This window comes from Ammospiza caudacuta, chromosome 5 (genome assembly GCF_027887145.1).
Source record: "Ammospiza caudacuta isolate bAmmCau1 chromosome 5, bAmmCau1.pri, whole genome shotgun sequence".
In the NCBI taxonomy this organism is placed as follows: Eukaryota; Metazoa; Chordata; class Aves; order Passeriformes; family Passerellidae; genus Ammospiza; species Ammospiza caudacuta.
The window spans coordinates 30,798,900-30,820,929 of NC_080597.1; the positions used below are offsets into that span (position 1 = coordinate 30,798,900).

A 22,030-nucleotide genomic window follows, 5' to 3' on the forward strand; every position below is an offset into this window, starting at 1 on the left:
AAGACAAAAGTCCTTTTGGGTTTGAGAATGGCTTGATGGTGATAATAATGAGGCACACTGAAAAGCCCAGAGAAGAGGCAGAGCTCTGTGTGCTGTGCAGTGCACTGCTGGCGTGCAGATAAATACGGCCACAAGAGTGAATAACAAGGACAGCCTCATCCACAGAGCACTTCTGTGTGCTGAGTGAGGCAGGGGGTCCAGTAGAAAAGGGAATAATATAGGATGAGTTAATTAAAACTGTACCTCTATTATTATTTCTGTTTCTAGAGTTTGGTCCCTTTCCACAATCCATTTGGTATCAAATCAAGGATGGGTAGGAACAAAATGTTTATTTTTAGAGACTCTTCTGGGGTTGAAACTTACATTTGATATCAAAAGCCATTTCCTGTCCATATTTGAAGTTGGTATCGAGCTATTCTGCAGCAGTTGCTAGTGGAAACTGTTGATGTGTTGGTACACTTCCATTATCCATTGCTCTGCTCTGCAGTTCGGGAACTGGAAGGCATGCAGGTGGCTTCATTTTAATGTCTATTTAAAGTGTAAATGGCTGTCTGCAGTGCTCTTTCAAAAGGCAAGGGCGGTTGGAAGCTTTCAACACTGGTGGGAGCTAGGAGTGCACATGTGACAGAGAAAAGTGGCAAACGTGATGCAAAATAATTGCTGATGGCTTTGAGGATTAAAGCCAGACTTCTGCCCTTTGAATACCAGTGGGAGCTCTGGAAGGTGGCAGCACTGGGAAGCAAGAGGAATGCAGTCCCCAGGGAAGCAGTGTGGTGGGGGTGTGACAAGGCATGTGTGAGTCAGCCCACCCCTGGAAGGGCTGGGGATCAGACTGTGAGAAGGGTGCTTTTGGTTAAATAATGTCAAGTGGTGCCTGTTTCGTGCCTGTTGATCTGGCTGTGTTGAAAGTAGGAGTCTATATAGTAGCCTTGTTTTGCTTGTCAGAAACCATGAGGTTTTCATAGACCCAGAAAGCAGAGGTTATATGATTTCTCTCTCAAACTAGAAATCTGTCTTTCCAGACCTGCTGGAGGTGACTTTGCAGCCATGTTTTCAATTTTTGTGAAGTAGGTGATGTGGAACTATGAAAATTGAGGTAAATCCATGCATATGAATAATGGTGTTATAAACAGAAATTTCAGACAGTGAAAGAGAGAAGAAACAAAGGCTCAGGGGTCTGTGGTTTCCCATCCATTGCACCTTCTCACAGAGAGAGCTCCCTGATGAAAGAAGAGCTCCATTTTACTTGAGTCCCACTCAAATCAGTGATTCTGGGGAAAAGAGTAAGTTTACAACATAGGGATGCGGATTTGTTCTCTTAGCTCCATCTGGCATGACACAAGCAAGGCTGTGTAGTGTTTTCCACTTGAATTCCAAATATATCTGACTCTACAGTGGCACAAAAGCTTTGCTGATATTTGGATACATGTGCAACACAGTTGAAATTGGCAAAACGTTAAGAATGGGTTAATTTTCCTGATTGTGGATTCTCTAAGCAAGTAGTTGTTTTATCTATAGCATATGTGTTGGCCTAAGTGACATTGTGATATATATTATAGCCATGCTTCTCTACGGGCCAGCAATTATACAACAGGGACCACTAGATTTACTGCACTGCAAATACAAACTTTGCCCTTATTGCAGCAAGGTCATTGCAAATCTTTTGGTAGACACATGGCAAAAAAACAAAACAAACAAAAAAAAAAACAACCCAAAAAAGACACTTCTCTTTGTCTCCCTATTGCAGGGTTTCAAGGTCTCTACTGAGTGCCTGTGTCAAATTTTTCTGTCTTGGTGGTTTGAAACGAGATACTTAAACTGATGGACCTTGCCGAGCCTCTGCATCTTCCACAGATTTCACTGGCAAATGATCAGGATTAAAACCACACCCTTGAAAGCTGATTGCCTTCATACAGGTTTAGCTACTGATGTACTGCAATCAGTCTTTAGGGACCTAAGGCTTGCCGTTTGCAAAACTGAGAAAGACCCTGTTTTCTCAAGATCCACTGGAAGTGAAGGAGAGCTAGCTAGAAATGGTGTCCCCTTGAAGCAGGAACTGTTGAGATCCTAAAGCTCTGAAGTATTTTCACCTTCAGGCCATCCCATCACCTCCTCCATTCTCTGCTTCCAGTCTGCTTCTCCCCGGTCAATCTTATTTCTTTGCCTCAGTTCCTCTGTCTGTACACAGCAGAGGGGTTGGTATTAACTGCAGGAGAAGTGGGCAAACCCATTGACCTCCCTGAGCCCAAACCACCTCTCAGACGCCAAAGGGAATTGAGCCTTGGTCATCTGCTCCAGATTGATGATTCCAAAGTTCTGCCCATTCCCCTGCAGAGTTTCTTCCCCCGTTTCCATTCATCCTGTAGGTTTCTTACTGGTGAGAAACACTCCCATGATGTCACCTCTTACGTGGGTCAAGATGCTGCGTTTTTCTGTTTCATGACATGCCACAGGCCAGCAGGGAGCCCATCCGAGGGCTGCCAAGTGGGGCTGGGGCATGCTCCCATTTCTGAATTATACTGAGATAAATCACCGCTGCTTCGGCTGGGGGTGGCCGCACCGCACAGAAACATTAATCAGCACAGGCGTTTGCTGGGCTTGCACTGACATCTAGTGACAGCACAGGGGACCGGGGCCTTCAGCCGCCAGTGGGCTCAGAGGGCACGTCTGGGTCCATCCACCGGCGCTGGATGGTTTACAGCAGCTCACCACAGTTTTTGGCAGAGCTGTGAATGTCATATATATATATATACATACCGGGAAGCAAGCTCACTGACTGAGGAGGGTCTGACTCCTCGGTAGATGACTGCAGTGAGTCTCAGGTGTCCCAGATTCCATACATCTGCCCGCTAAATTACTTGTCCTCCCCAACCCACCAGTGCCGCAATGGTCTTCATTCTCTGAAGTGTCTGTTCTTCCTGTCCATCTCATTCTCCCTTTTGTCCCTAAATTTAATAACTCATTTCTTTCTACTGCCCCATTCCTTCATGGCTTCTGATCACTGCCAGTCTACCCAGGGGTGATCCTGAGCACTTTATCTCTGCCTTTGACCTCTGCATCCCCTCCTCACCCCTGGCTCTTTTGCAGGGCCTGCAGATCATTTCCAGAGCTGGGATACAAAGGCCCAGGCTTCTGGTTTCTTTGCCATGAAGCTTCTTGCTGTACCACTTAGTGGATCATCCTCTGTGTCATGCACATGAAGCATCTCCTGCTTCTAATGTGGTTTAGAAACAACCCTCTAATAAATATGCACAAGCTGTGTTGAGGTTGTCTTTTACTTCTCCAAGTCTGTAAATGAAAGTGGTGAAAACTTGGGATGCAGTCCTGGGGGAGCTGCTAAATGTACCTCCAAAATGCTTAGGAGACTCAGCTTTTAGGGACACCACTAGGACTGATGGGCTGTTGGCAGTTCCCAGGGAGCCCTGCATTCCCCAGGAGCATGAGGGAAACCTGTTGTGGCTGCAGTGTCAGAAGCACACGGAAGCCTCTCTCACAGCCCCTCACGGGCCATGCCCACAGCAGCACCCTTTGCTCTCTTGGCTAAGCAACCCTGGCATTTATGGTTGCTGGGCTCTGATAACGAGACAGTGCCTCATTTGGCTGATATTCCTGTCTCACACAACCATACATTTCCCCATCCTCCCAAAGACCTAGGAAGTGCTCTTACTCACTGAATTACAACTCACCTACCCCAGCTCCATGTTATCATCAGAGCAAGGTCCAAAAAGTTCTGCAGTGAGCACATGAATTAAACAAACCTTTTATTCTGGTAATTGCTTCCAGAGAAAGAAATAATCTATGATGCTCCATAAAACTCTGCATAAAAAGTCCCATCCATCTGTGAACTCCAAAAGCTAGTCTTCTGTCCACCTATACATTTATCAGGAAAGTTGACAGAGGCAGGAGCATCCCCAAAACCCCATCTTTAGCAACTCTGACTGTGTTATATTCTCCAGGTTATGAGAGTTACCATATTCACAGGACAGAGCTCCACAGCACTGCTTCTTCCCTTAGATAGATGCAGTTCTGTCATCCAAACGCTGATACTGAAATTAGCCTGAGAAATCAGTTGAAGCATCTTGGCTTCTCATAAATCTCTGCTGAGGAGCATGCTTTCTGTATTTGCCTTGAGGCATCTGCTATGGATTGACCCCTCTGGTCTCTGGCTAACCTGGTTCACATGAGAAGCCTGAGAGGGGGTGGAATGTAGGAAGGCTGCCAGCTACAGCCTTCCATGCTAGGCTGAGCAGAAAGGCAATCAGGTTTCCTAAGCACTGTAACAGATGACAAGGTGTATATTTATACCACATACCCACGTACTTTGAGTGAATTGTGCAACATGAGATTTGTCATCATGCATCAGATCATAGTGTATCTAATTCAATACTGTGGTGCTGACAATGCTGGGAGAGCTGAGCTGCCTGCAGTGATGCACCTCACCAACTGTGCAATGTGGGAACAGAGGGTCTGCCATTAATATTCCTCCCCAGTTCCTCCAACAATCAACTGGTACCCTGGCTGTTCTTATTATCTGAGCAGGCAGAGCTGCAAATATAAATAATCACAAGTTTAGGCAGCCTTCTAATTACACCTAGTACAACCACAGAATTCATTTCTAGTCTGCCCCCTGGACTGGATATATTTTGAGTGGGATAATATGTCACACTGATTTCACCTTGCTTTCCTCTGTTAAAAGATTCCTGGGTTAGTTGCAGCCCGGATGCCAGCAGTGAAGCCTTATTCTAGTGCTGGAAGCAACCTGTAGCTTTTCACATCACTCCTGGTCCCATCTTTGATACCTCCCATGAGCTCCTCATTCCTTGCACACTTGGTTCTTGTTTGGTTTCATTTGTTTTGCAGTTTTTTGTGTTTTGTTATTGGTGGTGGTGGTTTGGTTTTTCTCTGTTGTCTTTGCTGTAAGGGAATCAAGCCGTTCTTCTGCTTTGGGTGTGCTGGCAGTCAGCCACGTTCTGTAAATGCAGCAGGTGCTGCTGCCTTTGTGTTCACAGTGCTGTCATCACCCTTTGATCAGGCCAGGAGTCACTTACTTTGCTTGGCTGGTTTGGGCTTCTGCCATTTGCAGAGCAGGGCTCTACCCTAAGGTGTCTGCAGCGGCTTTTGCAACACAGTCATGAATATGTAGAGATAATTTCAAACCCCTTAATGTGACCAATTATTGGACTACTTCTTCCCAGCCTACATAGTGTGACTTTTGGATCAGAGCAAGAATGTCTCTTGTCCAAAAAGCTCTTGCCCCTTTGGCTGTCCCTCATTCTTAGTGCTTTCTGCAGCTGATTTACTGTAGTCAAATGCCCTGAATTAGTCAGCTGTTCATCTGTGTCAAACACCTTTCTCTTGCAGTGACCTGCAGAAAAGAACCAGGGAAGAGGGAATCCTTTTGCTCTGCAGTTGAACCTCAGGCATGGGAATTTCTTTTCCCTCTTTCTCCTCTTTCAAAGGCTTCTCTTCCTAGTCCAAGGACTCTGCTGTGGACCTGGGCCTTGTGAAGCTTGGTCCCTGAAATCCCTGTAATGGCTCTTGCAGGAGTGACATGACTTTGTGTCTAACAGTCCATGTGGCACTGGGTCAGGGTCACTTCAGGCTGTGTTGAAGATGATTTTTGAGCAAACATCTGTCATATGACACAACCAATAGTGCTATTTGCTCCTATCCTTTTCTGCTTCCTTATGTTTTGTAATTGATCCATATTTGTTGGCATCTGCTTTTCTGTTTGATGTGTTCTGTCTTGGTGGTGCCAAATGTAAATTCATGTCTGTGTGCCCATAATGTAACAGGATTCAGAAGATGGTGGCAGGAGCTACTTGGTGTGGAGCAAAGACTGTCTCATTTGGAATGAATTATGCTTCAGGGACCAGATAACTAGGTTTGTCAAATGCCAGGGGACTCAGTGACTTTTTCCACCTGTACATTAGGGTACTGATCCTTTAGTAGCCCAAGTGATTTTTTTCAGCCAAACCAAGCTACCCAGAGTGTCCAGCAGCCTTCATATCCTTTGTAAGCTATCAGTGACAACAGTTTGTGGTGACTGAAATGCTGTTGGAGACCACTGTTTAAAAACTGAGACTGTTGCCTATGACGTGGTCATGTCAACAAGGCTGGCATTGCCTTGTCATCCTGTGAGTATCATATTGTCACATCTGTACCATGCTAGGACAGGACACAGATACCAGCCTGGCAGTGGGTGTGCTCCTGCAAGCTAACTGGCTAACTTCCCTCAGTGCTCAGTGGGTGGCTGATGTCTCGCCTGTCGGTGTTAGCCTTGGTCTTTGGTTACCCTGCACTTCTAGGAGTGCCAGGAGTGTGAGGAACAGCAGGACTCAGTGCCCACAGGACTAAGCAGTGCCCACAGCACCAAGCCTGCAGAGTTCAAGAAGCATTTGGACAATGCTCTCAGGCACATGGTGTGATTCTTGGAATGGCCTGTGCAGGGCCAGGAGTTGGACTTGAAGATCCTGATTGCTTCCTTCCAACTCAGCATATTCTATAATCTGTGACTCCTAGAACCTCCTGAGACCAAGACAAGTGTCCGCCCATGACACACTGTGAGCCCTTCCCACACCCTGCTGTAAGAGATCCCCTCTGGTTAAACCTCAGCTCCTGAAGATTCATGTCACCATTCTACCCGCAATTAGCATGTCTTAGCTCTCTCTGCAGTAGATTAATGGATAAAGAAAAATTTCCTACACAGCTGATTCTTGCTGCATCTTACCTCACAGCTCAGAGGATCATGCCCCAAGTTTTCTGAGATCTGCTAGTGTCCTGGGCTTTGGACTCTTTGCTCAAGCTCTGGAACTGCAGAGGTGTTTGGCCAGACAACGCTGGAGAGGCAACAGCTACATCAACCCAGGCATATACCTTGGTGATTTTGCTTTGGGACAGATGAGAATCTGCCAGGGTGAGAAAGTATGTTTTCAGCTTTCCTGAGTGTGAGGCAAAGCCTGGCACTGAGACTGAGTGATACCACTGCTCACACTGTCTGCCTGAGCTTGCAGGCAGCCTGAAACAGGAGCTCTGGGAGCTCTTCTCCTTCCCCCTTCCCTCCAGAACAGGAAATTTCATCTACTGGTATGCAAGAGAACATGGTAGTTCTGCATTGTCTGAAAGGGCTGGGCTGAGACTCAGTAAGAACAGCAAGTACTTCTGCTAACAAATATCTGAAACACTAATGGGGAAAAAGAAAAACAAAACAGAGCAAAACTCTATTAGAAAGGGAATCAGATTTTATTTTTATACCCACAAAGTTAAAAATATGCATTTAAAAATATTTACAATGACTATATATGAAATAACCTTTGTTAATGAAACACCAACATACAGTACTAGAATATATCCACCAAACTGATAAAGTCTACATAAGAAGAAAATGTAACAGAAAGAGAGAGAGAGGTAAATAGCATCCATGCACAATCTGTACTAACATGGTTTTTATACTCTCTACCTTGTAGATGTGAATGGAGTCACAGGAAATTTAGACCTAGTCTCTTGCAAATGCCTCTTGTGACTGAGATTCTTCAAACTAACAGAAATTAGTGGGTTGCAGCAGTACCAGTGCCTAACTTTCCTATGCCAGCCTTTCACATGGGGACCTTGTGTTACAGAGTGGACTCAGAATCTCTCAGCAACCCTGGGAGGTAGCTAGTTTTATGGAAGGATTTGGCAGATGAAAAGCACTGGGTTAAGTGGCTGGCCTAATGTTGTGCAGCAAGGAGCAAAACTCACAAGCCCTTCTTCCTCTCTCCTAGTCTCTCATTAGGGAATAACTTTCCTCTGCTAACCATTATCTGCTTTTCAGATGAGCTTTGTCACAAGGTGGGGCACTCAATTAATATCATATACCAGATGATGATATAGGAAAAAAGCCCTGCCTACACATAAGGACTTGTCTCAGTAAGGATCTGCGATGTAGCAGTGCTGTTACCATGTTCTGGAGGTGAACAGAAGATTATTGACACACATCCCGGTGGTTCCCTCCCTGCATATGTACCACTGAGCAACTGCACCCTCTGTAATTAAGAACCTCTGTATATCTTTACCTCTATTCTCTCTCTCTCTCTCTCCATCATCCATGCCTGTATATTTGCCATTCCTACTTGTATCTTATTCAATCATGGGAATATCAAATAGAAAACAGAACAGCAAAAAAATTTGCTGCCTTATTTTTGTAGATTTTTTAATACAAAATTAATTCAATTTCTATTGTTTTTTTCTCAATTTAATGTCTTTAGCAATCTCTTATGTGCATATATATATATATATTTAAAAATGTAACAAAAGGCCCATCCCATTTGTATCAATGGGCAAATAAAGGGGTCATAATCCTCACTTGCCCTACCCACAAGGCACACTCAAATGTAAGTGAGAAGGGCTCTAGGAAGAGAAAAAGATATAGCCCTTGTTTATGTGGTGCCCTTTAATCATCACTGCTGAGCTTGAAGCTTTGTGAAGGTATGGCACAACGTTGCAGAAAAGGAGAAGAGCTGTCTGGGTCACTTGCAGATTTCTAGCCCCAGAAGTGCTAGATCAGTAGGAGTTGTTTCTCCCTCTCTTTGATGAAGGAGGTTCTGAGGATTCTAGCTTTGTTAGTGATTTTTCTGCGGTGGCAATGGTGATGATGGTGGCTGGTTTTGTCTATTGGCCCAACAGTCCTCTCAGCAGAGTAATTCTTCCCCACTCCCAGTAGCCAACCCTCTCCCCTGGACACCCATCAGCCTTATTTTTTCCTAAGAACAAGGTAGAGGATGCCGATGATGAAACTGAAGCAGAAGCAGATCCAGGCCAATATGAAGCAGTAGCCATGGTGAGGATTTGTGGCGAACGCCACTGTGCTTGTGAACCGAGCTGTGTAAATGGAGACTGCAATCAGAATGCACATCCCTGTGGGAAGGAAGAGGGAAAAGAGAGTTGGAAAACGCACAGAAACCAGCATTGCCGCAGGACTTCTGAAGTGCTGCTGTCCCCCGAGATTGTAATGCACGTCTTGTGCCATATGAGAGAGGAGCTGCTGCCCATTAGGCTTATTTGTGGAGGATATCTTGTGCAGCTGTGATGACATAAGACACTTGGGGCTTGTTTAGTGGGTGCCATGAGGAATAAACCTTTGTTAGGAGAAAATCAGTAATAAGATCTGACGACAGTTTGGTGCTACGTATTGAATCCCAAGTGCAGTAGCTAACTGTTTATTCCCCTGCTCCCCAAAACACTTGAATCCTTTTTGTTGTTTTTCAATGGTCTTTTGCAAAACCCACTGGGATTTCCTAATGAAAATCTGGAAATACTTTCATTATATACAGCCAAAAAAATCCCAACCCAACACTTTCCCATTCCCCGGTGCTTTGTTTTGTAACAAAAATTGGGCCACTGGAAACATTTACTGGCTGACAACCTCCCCTGGTGACCATACGTGGCTACTTGTGTTCACAGAGGCAGTGGGACACACCCAGGGAGCCAAGGCACCGTGTGCAGGTGCATACTCACAGCAAACCAGCATGACGGCTCCGGTCATGTAGAAACGTTTGCCTTTTTCCAGGGTGAACAGCTGGACAATGAACAGGACAAGCGCCACAACGGAGAAAATGATCGAGAGGATCATAAAGGCTTGCACGGCTTTGAGGGAAGCTGTCAAAACACAGAGAATGGATTGGAGAAGGTCAGGACTCAGTCTCGGCAGTGCTCATCAACATCCTGTGATTCACCACGACGAAAATGCGGCTGTAACTTACCCTCATCCTGACTGCTGACTGGCAGCTCAGTGCAGGTCCTGTTGCACAGCAGCCACAGTCCTTTCGAGATCGTTGCATAGTTAGAAGAACCCACCATCCAAACCTGAAACAGGATAGAACAGAGGTTGTGTCTTGGGGCAGGAAAGCTTCTTTACTCTTCTATCAGACTAAACCATGAAGCGAGCACGAGTAGGCCAACTGCCCAGAAACGTCGGCACCGGACAGGTGGGACACTGGCTTCCAGTGCCAGGAGTCATGTGGACTGGGCAAAACACCGTGAGGTCTGTTCCAATCATCGTGGAGAAATCCCCCAGGTCATCCTGACTCTCCTCCTGTGCGAGGCGGGTGCGAGGGGACCCCAAAATGCGCTCCGACGGCTGGCGGGGGGCCCGGGCAGCGCCACCAGGGATCCCCCTGGGCACAGAGCTCCCATGGGCCCGCCGCGTCCCTCGGCGTGGGATGCGCCAGGTGGGAACAGCCCCGGGGAACAGTGCCGGCACTGCTGGATGCGCCAGGTGGGAACAGCCTGGCCCCGGCCGGGGAACAGTGCCGGCACTGCTGGATGCGCCAGGTGGGAACAGCCTGGCCCCGGCTGGGGGGACAGTGCCGGCACTGCTGGATGCGCCAGGTGGGAACAGCCTCTCTCCCCATGGCCACGAGTGGGTGTTCCCCACCCTCACCTGAGAACCCACCCCTGATCTGCCTGCCAGCCGTGTCTAAGGCCGGCTGTCTGCAGGAGGTGACAGCCATGCCTCGTCCAGGGCAGCCCACTTACGTTGGCAATGGTGGAGACAAAGAGCATGATGACAGTGGCGATGTGGACCACAAAGATACCAGCCAGCAGCACCAACATCTTGGGTCTTTTCTAGGTGGTGTCACCGACACAGAGAGCTCTGAGGGAGAACAAGAACAGAGGCAGGATGTGAAGAGAGTCAAAGAACAGCATTGCCGTAAGATTTGTTTACATGCAAAAACCCAGGCTGATCTTAGGTTCACTCTGGAAATGTGGAATCACCAAAAAAAAAAAAAAGCCACTAGAAACTTAGTCAAAATCTGCTCAAGAAGTTAAACAGAGCCCACAGATTAAGGAGCCAATATGGGAGGAGATGTAGAGCATGGGTAGATAACCTGGGGGCATTTAAAAAATAGCCTGAATATATACACAGGTTGCTTAGATTGATGTGTGTTAATGTAAAGTAAAAATGCCATACTCCAGGCATATATTCTAGGAAGAGGAGGTTTTGCCCATGGGATTCACAGAGGTCAGGAAAGATTCTTCTCTTCCTGTTCTCCTCTGGTGTCTCAGCCTCTTCCAACTGGTCTGGGTCACAGGAAGTGGTATGGAATGGGGGACTGTGGGTTCCTTGGTGCCTCAGCTGTGGAGTAGTTGTGGAGAGTGAGCCAGAGGGGTGGCCACTACTCCACAAACCACTCCTTTAAGTGAAGGGGATAGTACAGAAATGCCATGAGGTTTTCTGGAGCTGGGGAAGATGCCCAGGTTTGCAACGAAAACTGCCTGTTTCCCTTTTAAAACTTGAGGCATGAAGGTCACTTTATTAACACAGTAAGGTTCTCCTGTAATGCAAATTCCTCTTTGGTTTGTTTTGGTTATTTTTGCCTCTGTACCCTGCAAACTTTTACTTTTTTTTAAGACTTCCTGTCATTGATGAACATGTGATTGGAAAGAGAGAGGGGAATGTGCTTTAGAAAGCTTGCATGACATGGTTTGTCAAAACTGATTGCTTCTCACCTGAAAACGTGAAATACAAGGAACAAATCTAAGCTGTGAGAATGAGCACAGACAATTCACAGAAATCAAGTGAGTGTATTTCAGTCAGAAGCATTTTGAATCCACTCTCTGGTCAGTAAGCTTCCTAGAAAGTTTGACAGGTTGTGCTGCTCTTTCCCTCAGAAGTATCAAGCATGTGATTAATGTTAGCTGTCAAGTTATTTTGGTCCAGGTGACTCAGGTAGGGTCTGATGCTGTCACCATTTTACAGGGTGTGGCAACACTGTCATGAAACAACACACTTATACTTTATGATGCCCTTCACACAAACTGTGACAAAAGGCTTTGTACAGTCCCATTCATGTGTCTTTTTCACTTGATGACTCCACCTACTCCACTACTGTCTTTCCTCTCACTGTGGCCATGAGTGGGAGGGTATTCCTGTAAAAGGCTGCAGCTGTTCCTGGCACTGCTTCGTTACCATTTCCCAAACCACAGTGGGTAGGCAGGGCTTCTCCATCAGTGGCACTTTGACCAGTTCAGCATTAGCTGGGGACCAGGAAGAATTCCTTGAGTTTAGGATCTCAAGGAACCAGTTCTGTTAGGTCACTGCTCCCACCCAAACTAGGCTACTCTTCAGTGAGACAGATTAGGTTTGGTGACTAGTCCCATCTCCTCAGCAAATCATGTCTACTTTAAGGTTTCCTTCACCTGGAGAACTCTCTGGAGATGTTAATCCCTGACTTGCTGAATGTGGGCCAGGTTTGCTTGTCTGCTTTGGGGTGTCTTGGCAAACTCGTGATCTAGAGCTTGGTTTGGCTGGATGCCCTGGTCACTGCGACCTCTCTTGTCACAGTGCCTCCCTTAGTGATGATCCTGGAGAAAGCACAGCCTTCTTAGGACTCGTACTCTGACTGTAGTGACAGACACTTATGATTTCAGCACTGCTAAAATTCAGGTTCTCAACGGTATATGCAGGCTACCACATCAACACACTTAACCTAAGAGTTAAACCCCTTCTTTCCATTGTAAAAGGAACAAGAGTTTCAAAATGCTGGATGGCGACTGATACAGATATCACCACTGCAACTCAAACTAGAAACTATTGCTGTTGCCATGACTAAGTGACAAATCTGCAGCAAATTCTTGAGTCAAATCTTTCTGTCCCTTTGACTACTTCCCTTTATTTTTCTTTATTTTTTTTTTTGTTACCTTGGTTCTTACACAAACTTTAACAAGTGCTTTTGACACTATAGGGTGCTGACTAGCATAAACCAAACTGACAAATTTGCCTGCTCTGAAATTTGCCTTTACTAAACAGTGGCTAAACTTTCTTCTTTCTTAGATGGATGTATTTTTCCATGGCCTCTTTAAAATCTCATTCAGCTTTTTTTTTGTTCTTATTATTTTTTAGGAAGCTTCAAACAAAGCTTTCTACTTGAAAGATTAAAAACCTACTTTCATGACATCCTAAGGACTAGAACAGTCCTTTTGAGTGCATCTTTTGTTTGCATTCAGAAATGAAAATGAGGGATAAAATGTTACTTTACAATGTAAAAAATAAAAAACCAAAATCATGACCCCACACCCAGGACTTTGACCAATACTCGAAGAAAAAAACTGAAATCCTTTATTCCCTTTGCCTTTTCTGCCTATTTTAGCACTGCAGGAGAGCAGTGTTAGTTCAGGTGCTTTCAGTGCACCTACTTCCTGAGAACGTCAGCACCTCTCCCTGAATACACACAATATCAAACGCAAACTCCCCCAGGGGATATGTCCTCACAGCTCATTTTTGATTCTTTGTGAGTTAAAGCACAAGCCTCCCTCTGTATTCATTTGCTTTCCCTTTTCTTCATCTCTCTCTGCCTGTTAAAAAAAACACGAGAGAACAATCCCAGAGGAGCTGTGGGTGAAGGAATGGCACTGAAATAGATTCACTTCTGCCTCTGATGCTGTGGCGTGGACATTTCCTCCCATTAGACAGAGAAACTGGCAGAGCATCAGGGACTGACAGGATACCGTTTCCATTTGTTAAGTGTGAGACATCTTTCTCCACTACAGGGTGGGGTCACATTGCTGGAGCAATAGGACAAAATTGCATGCAAATGCCTTTTCTTCCATTCCCCTACCTAAGCTGCAGCTGCATTTGGAGTTCCTCAGGCTCTTCCTGGGCTATGAGTCAGTCTTAGCCTTCCTAGAGCTGCCAGCTTTTTCCACTGACTCACCCCAAAGCTCTCAAACCCCACAATAATTTAACCCTGAAAGATTAAGTGCTCAGGACACTGTCAGTTTTAGGACTGCTTCTCAAGAAACAGTCAAGCAAACAATTTGTGAGTCTTCCCCAAGCATCCTTCAGAGGAGAGACCCCAAGTAAGCCACGAAAAAAAGCAATGAGACATAACAGTAGAAGGACTAGGGGCAGGGCAGGCTGGTGGGGAGGGGAAGGTCATGCATGTACTGAACAGCCTGCATGAGTCAAGGGAAGATCTTGTGCTGATAACAATGGACTTTCCTTTTCATGGGGTGATGGATGAAGGGAAATAACAAGCCACACCAACAGTAAGCATGAATAAGAATCACCATAGAAGCCTTCAGCACAAAAAACCTGCAGATAAGCATGACAGACTCTTAGCTGTGTACAGACTATTTCTGACCATGCAGGAGTACACATGTTGGGGAACAACACACAGCTCTGCTGCACCCCAGTTCCAGCTCAAGCAGGCTGGTACTATCTAGTGCCTAAAACTAAGACAAAGCCTTCTCATGCAGGCAGATTGTTGCCACCAGAATCACCCCTCTGTCTACCTAAGTGTTTTGGACATTCTGTCTGAGGGCAATACAGAGAAGTGAGTCCTTGCCCCTGGTTTGCATCCAGCAAAGGATCAGGATGGAATGTGTAGTGCCACTTGGAGACATGATAAAGGCCAGTGGTATAGCTCCTCAAATATAGGGAGGGAGTTACTCAAGAGGGTAAGCCAGATTAGGGAGAGGTCCTTTGCTTGTGACAGAAAGTGCATTGCAGGGAAAGGACTGCAATGGTAAGTGGGGTAAGTGTACAGGATGTTTCTGCTGGAACAGTGGGGTTGTTTCGGGTGAAAAATCAGGGCACTCTCAAGTAAATTTGAAATATTTCAGATCTCAAGTATTCCTTAATGGATGTAGCTCATCTGACTTCCATTTCCATCCTCCTCTCTGAGCTCAGGTCCCTGCTTGGAACTGCCTCTCCCAGGCTGAGTTGGTGAGGTGTACTGTGAGAGAAGCTGGCTGAGGTGAGAACCCAGTCAATATCCCGTAGCTCCCTAGAGTTTCCAGGGAGAAGAAGACATCTAAAATGCACTGCCTGTGCACACTGGTGACCTCTGACTCCTTTCAAAGTGAATTTTTCAGCTGAGGACCCTTTAGTTCAATACATTATATTTCTCAACAATGGAAAGATGGCTTTTTGGGGAAAAAACAAATGCCTTTAGTTAGAATGTCAACAAAAATCTCCATAGATTGAAAACAACTAACTCAAAAGAAATTCTGCCTTTCCCAGCTGCCCCTACAGAATATAAGGAAGGCAGTAGTAAGTCTTGGCCACTGTCTGAGGGGCACAGAGTCACAGCAGAATACTGGTGATTCAAATCAGGGCCAAGGCCACTTGGAAACGAAGGATAAAACTGGACAGTAATGGACACAAAGTAAAAACTGTCTGGTATTGTTTGAGACAGCCACAAGCTTCCACCTCTGTTACCAGTGCATTCCTCAGTGCAAAGCCAACCCACAAATAGCAATGCTGCCATGTTGCTACCAGTAAGGGAAACCTCAATGTGGTCTAAAACCTTCTGCAGAATTTGTACACATGCCTTTTTACTGATCTGAGACCATGACTGCATCTTAGCCCTGCTACAACTGCACACCTTGTCCTTGTGTGGGCTATAAGCACCAGTCCTCATTGTGCCCAGAGCCATTTCACAGTATGCGAAGATGTGAATACCTCTCTGATATTTCAGTGGCATGATGACTTTGGACATGTCACGACATTACTAGAAAGCTCATGACAACTTTAAACAACAGGAAACTTTGTTTCCACCTTTTGCTCTGTCTCTTGCTTCAGATCCTGATGATTCCAGAGTCCTTGCTGACTCCAGACTTTTACAAACGACTGTATGTCAGCACTGCTGTTGACAGCCTGGTTTTGACAGACCAGCCTGACTCAATTTACAAGTCAGATGCTTTTTATAGACATGTTGATGAGTAGGTTGGTGCCTCTGGAAAGAGATTTCACTCTGTGTGTGGGAGAAGGGCTGGGCAGGAGGCGTGCGTGGGCACACGAGACCTTGGAGCCTCTGGCTCATGGCACTGAGATCTCACCTACAAATGGGAACTGGCTGTGGTGACCACAGCAGCACAGACCATGGGCACAGCAAGGCTGTAAAACCACCAGGTTAATGTCAGCCAAAAGGAAAGTGCAGCCCAGCCTGAGGGGCTACAGCTGAAAATAAGTTATGGAATAAGTAAATGGAAGATTTTGTCTGGTTCGTGTGAAGCATTTCCTGGTGAAATGGATCAATTCCACTCTCTCTCCAAGAGATCAGTGGAACTGCCTTCCCAAGGGAGGGGTGAAACACCAGCATGTGAAAAATTTCTTATGGGATCTGACAAATTCCTCAAGAATCCACCCTTGGTGATGAACCGCCACTCACTGAGAGATGCAGAGGGGAGTCACAAAAGATGACACATAAGGGTTTTCCAGCTCTAATGCTCATGATTCATATAAGAGTGGGGAAATATCAGAATTCCTAGGGCAGACAGTGAGAAATTGGCATTTTCTCCAGAAGAAACCACCCTCAAGTGCTCAGCCATGTGACAACATCAACTGAAACGCCAGTGCTGGCTTGGTAGTGGGAAAGGGAAGAGACAGCTGCCTGGGGCCTGGCGGGCAGCCAGCAGCGCTGCTGGAGGAAAACACTGTCACTGCTCACCCCAGGGAAGGGCTGGGACTGAAGGGCAGTGAGTAGAGGGAGGGTGGGAAGGGAACCCCAGCGATAAGGGAGGCACAGAAGGGTTCCTCTGCTCCCCCAGAGGCGCCATGCAGAGCCCTCTCACCCCTCAGAGCGCTGGGTGCTCCCTGGGTGGGTTAATTAGACCCCTGAATGCTGGCAGGAGCTCCAGCAAGATTCTGAGATACACGAGAAGCATTTGTGGGAGGACCGACAGTCTGGGTGTTGAGGCGTTGTGTGTGTGCATCTGCAGCTCTGTGTGGCTCCCCACATGACTGGGAATGTGCATCTGTGGGATCCCTGTGAACTCTGTGTGTCTGTCTGTCTGTGTGTGTGTGCACAGCTTCCTTATGGGTGCATGGGTCATCTACCTGTGCCACACTGGCAGTGCCCACATGGGAGAAACTCTCTGACAGCTCTGACAGGAAAGCTCAGGTTACAGAGAGGTATGAGCAAAGTACACAGATCACTTGTGGTGGAACTTCCTGCTTTTCTCTTTGCAACCTCACTTAGACAGAGGTTGAAGGATGGTGAAGCCCACATCAGCTGTGCTTTTGGCTGCATTCTTGGATTAAAACTGCAGTCCTGTGATTTGCACAGACAGTCTTGTGTAGATATTCCTTTTTTTCTTTTCCAAAGGAGGATAACTCTAAAAAAGAAGTTGCATCTTACAGTGTGTCTGTCTCTCAAAACTGCAAAACCTCTGAACATGCAAGCACGGCCCATGAGACGCTGAGGAAAGTGTGACTGGGGCATCTAAAGAGTCTGAGCTTTTGGGTCAGTTTGCTTTCAGGGTGCCTTTGCTCCTGCAAGCCATCTTGGAAAAGACTGTGCAGGATTCAAATAGAAAATTGTGTGAAAAATCCTTCTTTCAACTGAAGTGCACAAGAGATGAACTGGGGGGAGCGAGCATGTGAATAAAGCAGACACAGGAGGAGGCTGTGCACCCTGGAGCTGGTCAGTGCTCTGTGCAGGGTGGGGTAAGGATGGCTGTGGTGTAAAATACCCCATCTGGCTCTCAGAGGGCTCCTCACACCTGTGATCAGTAAGATATAAGCTGGTTCATGTTCCACGTGGCTCTGGAGGCATCAGGAGCTCCCCTGCTGAGGGCACAGCCCCTGGCCCAGCTGCAGGCCCTGGAGGCCGGCCCACAGCCCACAGCTCACAGGCAGGCTGGCCCCGCTGCCCAGGCTGCCACAGCCAGGGATGTGCCCGGCTCTCCTTCAGCAGGGGCCCACCTTCCTGCAGCTGCTCTTCAGCAACCCTCTGACCAGCCTGCTCCAGGCTCTGAGCATTTTGTAGCTCTCCCCTCTTGCTCCCAAGGCTCTCACTATCCTTCCCAGAGGCTTGCTGGAGCCAATACAGGGAAGATATCTCTCTGGAATGAGAAGAATGTGGACAATGGACCCAGTCGTGGAGGTTGCTTTCACAACTCCCCTCCTTCAGCAGACTCTGCCCTGCAAGGGCAAAAGGACAACAAAGGTCCTCGCCCTGGATTTCCTCAAATACAAAAACATATTGCCAGGTGGCCTCGCATCACAAGGGCTAAGCCTTCAGCATGAGTCTCTGTTCACCTGTGTCAGCCACCCCAGTGCTCAGGGTTCAGTGCATTTCCTGCAGGACTGGGAATGACCCAGCCCAGTTCTGTCCCTGGGCTCTCCTCATGGGTGTCTCCCCATGCCTCTGCTACAGACTTGTTTTCACAGGGTAAAGGGGATAGATCTCAATTATGATCTTGGCAAACTTGTCACTCCCTTGGGCAATGTGGGTTCTGGAGCTGAGCTGTCCTAACCTGTCCCTCCCTTCTATGACAAGGCATGGGCTATATTTGGTCTAACCAAGAGTGCACCTTCCATATACTCTCTGCCCTCCTGAAAACAGTTCAGGAGGAGCAGGATGCATGAAACTGCAAATTTGGCCAGAGTTTCCTTTGTTCATTGTCAAGCTGCTCTAGCTAAAGAGGTACTTTCCAAAACTCTCCCAGCAGGGTTTGAAGAAATCACAGTCCAGATGGCAGCCCCGAGATGTGCTGCTTTGCTGCTCTCCCTGCAGTGTAATGGCAGAAAGCAGCTTAAGAGGCACTCCAGATTTCCCTCTGGGCAGTTTATGCAGGCAACTGCTGCTTCACCCTGTGTCATGCTGTGGGATGACTGGGTGTGGACTGGCCCTGACAGAGGATCAATACAGGAATAACTGAGATGTGCTTCAGCACATTTGTTTACAGCCACTGTTGAAATGACTGTGAGTTAGTTATCAATCCTAGCAGGGCCATAGAGAAGAGCCTCCTTTTCTGTGAATGCTGCTTTGCCTCAGCAGAAAAGACCAATGAAGTATTAAACATCCATCTTCAGATGTGAAGATTGGAAATCCCCTTCCTCACCCTCCCTTTTAGAGGAATGGAAGAGCAGCTCCCTTCCTTGAAGGAAGTGTAAATAAATCTAATTTTTTTTTTAGTTTTAGCTCATTAATTTTTTGTTGGAAAACAGAAAGAAGGAAAAAAAATTCGGAGTGCCATTCTTTGCAGCCTGCCTTATGTTGCACTGGGTAACAGTGCTGTCACCTCCCTGTTGAAAGGTACAGGCACAGGAACCTGTTGAGATCAAAGGGGTCTAGTATTGCTATTTCTGCCTTAAAGGGCACTTGAGCATCTGAGGGCAAATTCCAGCCCAGCATCAGGTGTCTCCTCCTTTGCCATCCACGCAGCACTCAGTGAAGGGAGCACTGAGTGACCTGGGGCTGAGCAAGGGGAAACGTGCCACAGGAGGGTGTCCCACCAGCCAGCTGGGGATTATGGGCCCCCTGAAGGCCCATGGGAGCAGGCAGGGCTGTGGAAGCAGGCTCCCTCCTGCTTTTGCTTGCTCTGAGGAAACAGAAGTGGGCACAGGCTGAGTGCTGTGTGCGAGCCTTGCGGCTTGGGAGGGTGACGAATGGAGAGAAGGATTAGTGCTTGCAGCAAATCTCCTCAGTCTCATTATAAGCAAGGCCCTGAGGTGGCTCTTTCACCAAAAACATGCTGGCTATTATCAGCAAATCTCCCAGAACTGTTTCAAAATACAACCTCTGCTCCACCCCAGACCGCCAAACAGTAATTCCTGCGTGCACTGCACCGCTCCTACACTGCAAAACTCAAAGACCACCGGCTAGGCCAGAAGGGCCAGTTTTCCAAGCCCAGGGCTCTGTGTCCTCAGCAGCAGGGTCTCACTGGGGGAGCTCTAGCAGCCCTGCAGCTGAGGCACCCACTCCCAAACTTGGTGCTTCTCCACAGGATCCCAGGTCAGACACTCCTGCATTAATGTGTCCTTGGGTGTGGCTGGATTCCCTGGCTGTCAGGGGTATCCCTGGGGATGGCATGTGCCCAGTGGAGATCCCGGCTCTCACACAGGGGTGGCCGGGATGAATGGCTCATGTGTGTCACATGTCTGGGTGGTTAGTCATAGCTGGGGAGCTTCCACAGGAGCCTACTGACAGGAATTCCTCAGTGTGGGTGGGTTGCAGGGCCACACCAACACGCTGCATTTCAAGGGGTGCTTCCAGGCACTGCAGTGTTAGAAGGGCACCTCAGTTGTGATCCAAAGGAGCAAATAGAAATAACCTGCCTTCAAGCCCTCACTCCCTCAGTGCCCACAGTCCCCAGGTGGACTGGGTGGAGGCATTTGGCTGGCTTAAACCCCTGTTATCATAGGAAGAGTAGCTAATGGGCTCCAGGTTTTCACACTCTTCATGCCCACCTCCCTGGAGTGTTTGCTCAGAAAAGAATCCCACTACATCCAGAAATGTCAAGTGGGCAGTTTCTGGGCAAATCTGCTCTCAAAGCTGCCTTGAGGAATTCAAAGCTTCTGAGTGAAAGTTGTTCTGTGGCCACAGCATTTTTTAAATATCAGTATGATTTAGTTGTTAATCTTATTAAGTGACAACCTCCAAAAATGCTTTCTTCCCATTCCAGTTTCTGATGCCCTGGAAACACTCGCTGCCTCAGTCAGTTTCCCCACCACTCCAAACACATTTATTTCTTAGTCAAAAGGCACCACTGCATGACTGAGCTACAAGCAGCAGGGCGAGAGGGGACTTAAAAATTCACAAAATCTATCCTTTTTCCAAAAAGTTACTGTCAGCTCAGCTTCTAGCTCATTCATATAGTAATTATGCACAGTCCCAGCCTGAGCCCCACCCATTCCTGGCTGTATTGGGCTAAATACTGTTCAGTCTCTTTCAAACCCCTGAAACTGTGCAGGGGCGGGCTGAGTTCCTGCAACAGGAACCAGTGTGGTGCCAACAAACTGGCTTTGCTGCACTCCCTTTCGCAGACCTCAAAAATAGCTCGGATTTGACCGCAGGATGCAAACCGCAGCAGGCAGACGAAACAAGAGAAATGGTGAAGAAGAGGAGGGAAAGAAAGAGGGGCTGGTTGTGTAGAAAAAAGGCAGGTGAAGAGGGAGAATTGGCAGTCTCTGCAACCCTACACTTCCCATCAGTGTCTCTAGCTCCTTGACACACCCTTCCAGCAGACCTTGGTGCTCTAGCAATTCACCCGCTCCCCCTCGCAGTGCTCCCCACTCCAGTGGCTGTGCTGCCACACAAGGCGTAACACAAATTTCTGCCCTTCACGTGGCCCTTCTGCTCAGAACTGGGGCTTGGCTTCTTTCTGGCTTCTTTCAGGAGCCAGAGCCCCTGGAAAAAAGAGATTATCTCCATTGTACTCCAGAGTCTGTGGCTTTGGGGCCTCTCAGTCTTCACTTGGAATGATTGCTATTGTTTTAAATTAGAGCTTGGCAAACTAATTATGGGGGGGAGAGAGACAAGCAGAAGTATTTGAGCGCCAGAAAAACTGAGCCTGCAGCCCTAATTCCAAGCAGGCATGTTTCCACATTTGTCAACAATGCTACTCCAAAAGCACAGAGCAGCTCCTGAGTGCGAGCTGGCCCAGGTTGGGCACCCGTGCCTGCAGCCTGGCTGCACGTGTCCTGGAGGTGAAAATAACATTGCTGCTGCCAGCACTCCGAGGCTGCAACCAGGGTGCTTTGCAGCGCCCCTTTGCCCCGTAAGGCAGCTGGATTTCAAAGCAAAAGATGAAAATTAAGGTGCGTGCCATAGCCAGCTCGAGTGCCAAGACGAAGAGAAGTGAAGGGGCAGAGGAGAAAGGCAGACTGGTGCTGTTAGGAGAGGAGAGCAGCCGCTGAGGGAGCATAGTTGGTGAGGATTTTCAAGAACAGCTCTTACCGTGTGGGCTGGGGCGGGTGCTGGCACCTGTGGAAGAAGGAGCGTGCTGGGCTGCAGTGCCGGTGTCCCGGAGCGCAGAGCCGGAGTGAAGGGGAGTGACCTGCTGGTGGTTTAAGTTTCCTCCGGTGGTGTGGGAGGGTGGTGTCTTTCCACTCTGTTTTAAAGGAGTTACTATGAATCAGACTGCCTTTAAAGAGAAGGAAAAAAAAAAATAAAATTAATGAGCTACGCCCTGTTTTGTTGGCAGGGTGTCAAGAGTCTCTGGGAGGAAACCAGCGATTCAAAGAAATCTGTGCAGGGCTGCCTGTGACTCAGTGTGCAGCGCAGAGACCGCAGCCTGGAAAAACGGCTGACGCTGATCC

The 22,030-nt window shown here is 47.5% G+C and overlaps 1 protein-coding gene across 1 annotated transcript; it reads right to left on the reverse strand.

Moving 5' to 3' along the window:
* Positions 1 to 7,235: 7,235 nt before the first annotated feature.
* On the reverse strand, positions 7,236 to 21,818 carry EMP1 (epithelial membrane protein 1). The gene is made up of 5 exons (XM_058805077.1): positions 21,669 to 21,818; positions 10,516 to 10,633; positions 9,741 to 9,843; positions 9,496 to 9,636; positions 7,236 to 8,895 (listed from the first exon to the last, which is right to left on the reverse strand). The coding sequence occupies exons 2-5, from the start codon at positions 10,591 to 10,593 to the stop codon at positions 8,732 to 8,734; spliced, it is 486 nt and encodes a 161-aa protein (XP_058661060.1). The 5' UTR covers positions 10,594 to 10,633; positions 21,669 to 21,818; the 3' UTR covers positions 7,236 to 8,731.
* Between the last annotated feature and the right edge of the window lie 212 nt (positions 21,819 to 22,030).

Bases quoted from the DNA above. Each gene is read 5' to 3' on its own strand.
- EMP1 (XM_058805077.1), bottom strand. From the start codon at position 10,593: ATGTTGGTGCTGCTGGCTGGTATCTTTGTGGTCCACATCGCCACTGTC. The intron at 9,637-9,740 runs GTAAGTTACAGC...GTGTTTTGACAG, and splicing joins AGTCAGCAGTCAGGATGAGG to CTTCCCTCAAAGCCGTGCAA. The intron at 8,896-9,495 runs GTGAGTATGCAC...TCCTTCCCACAG, and splicing joins AGCCGTCATGCTGGTTTGCT to GGATGTGCATTCTGATTGCA.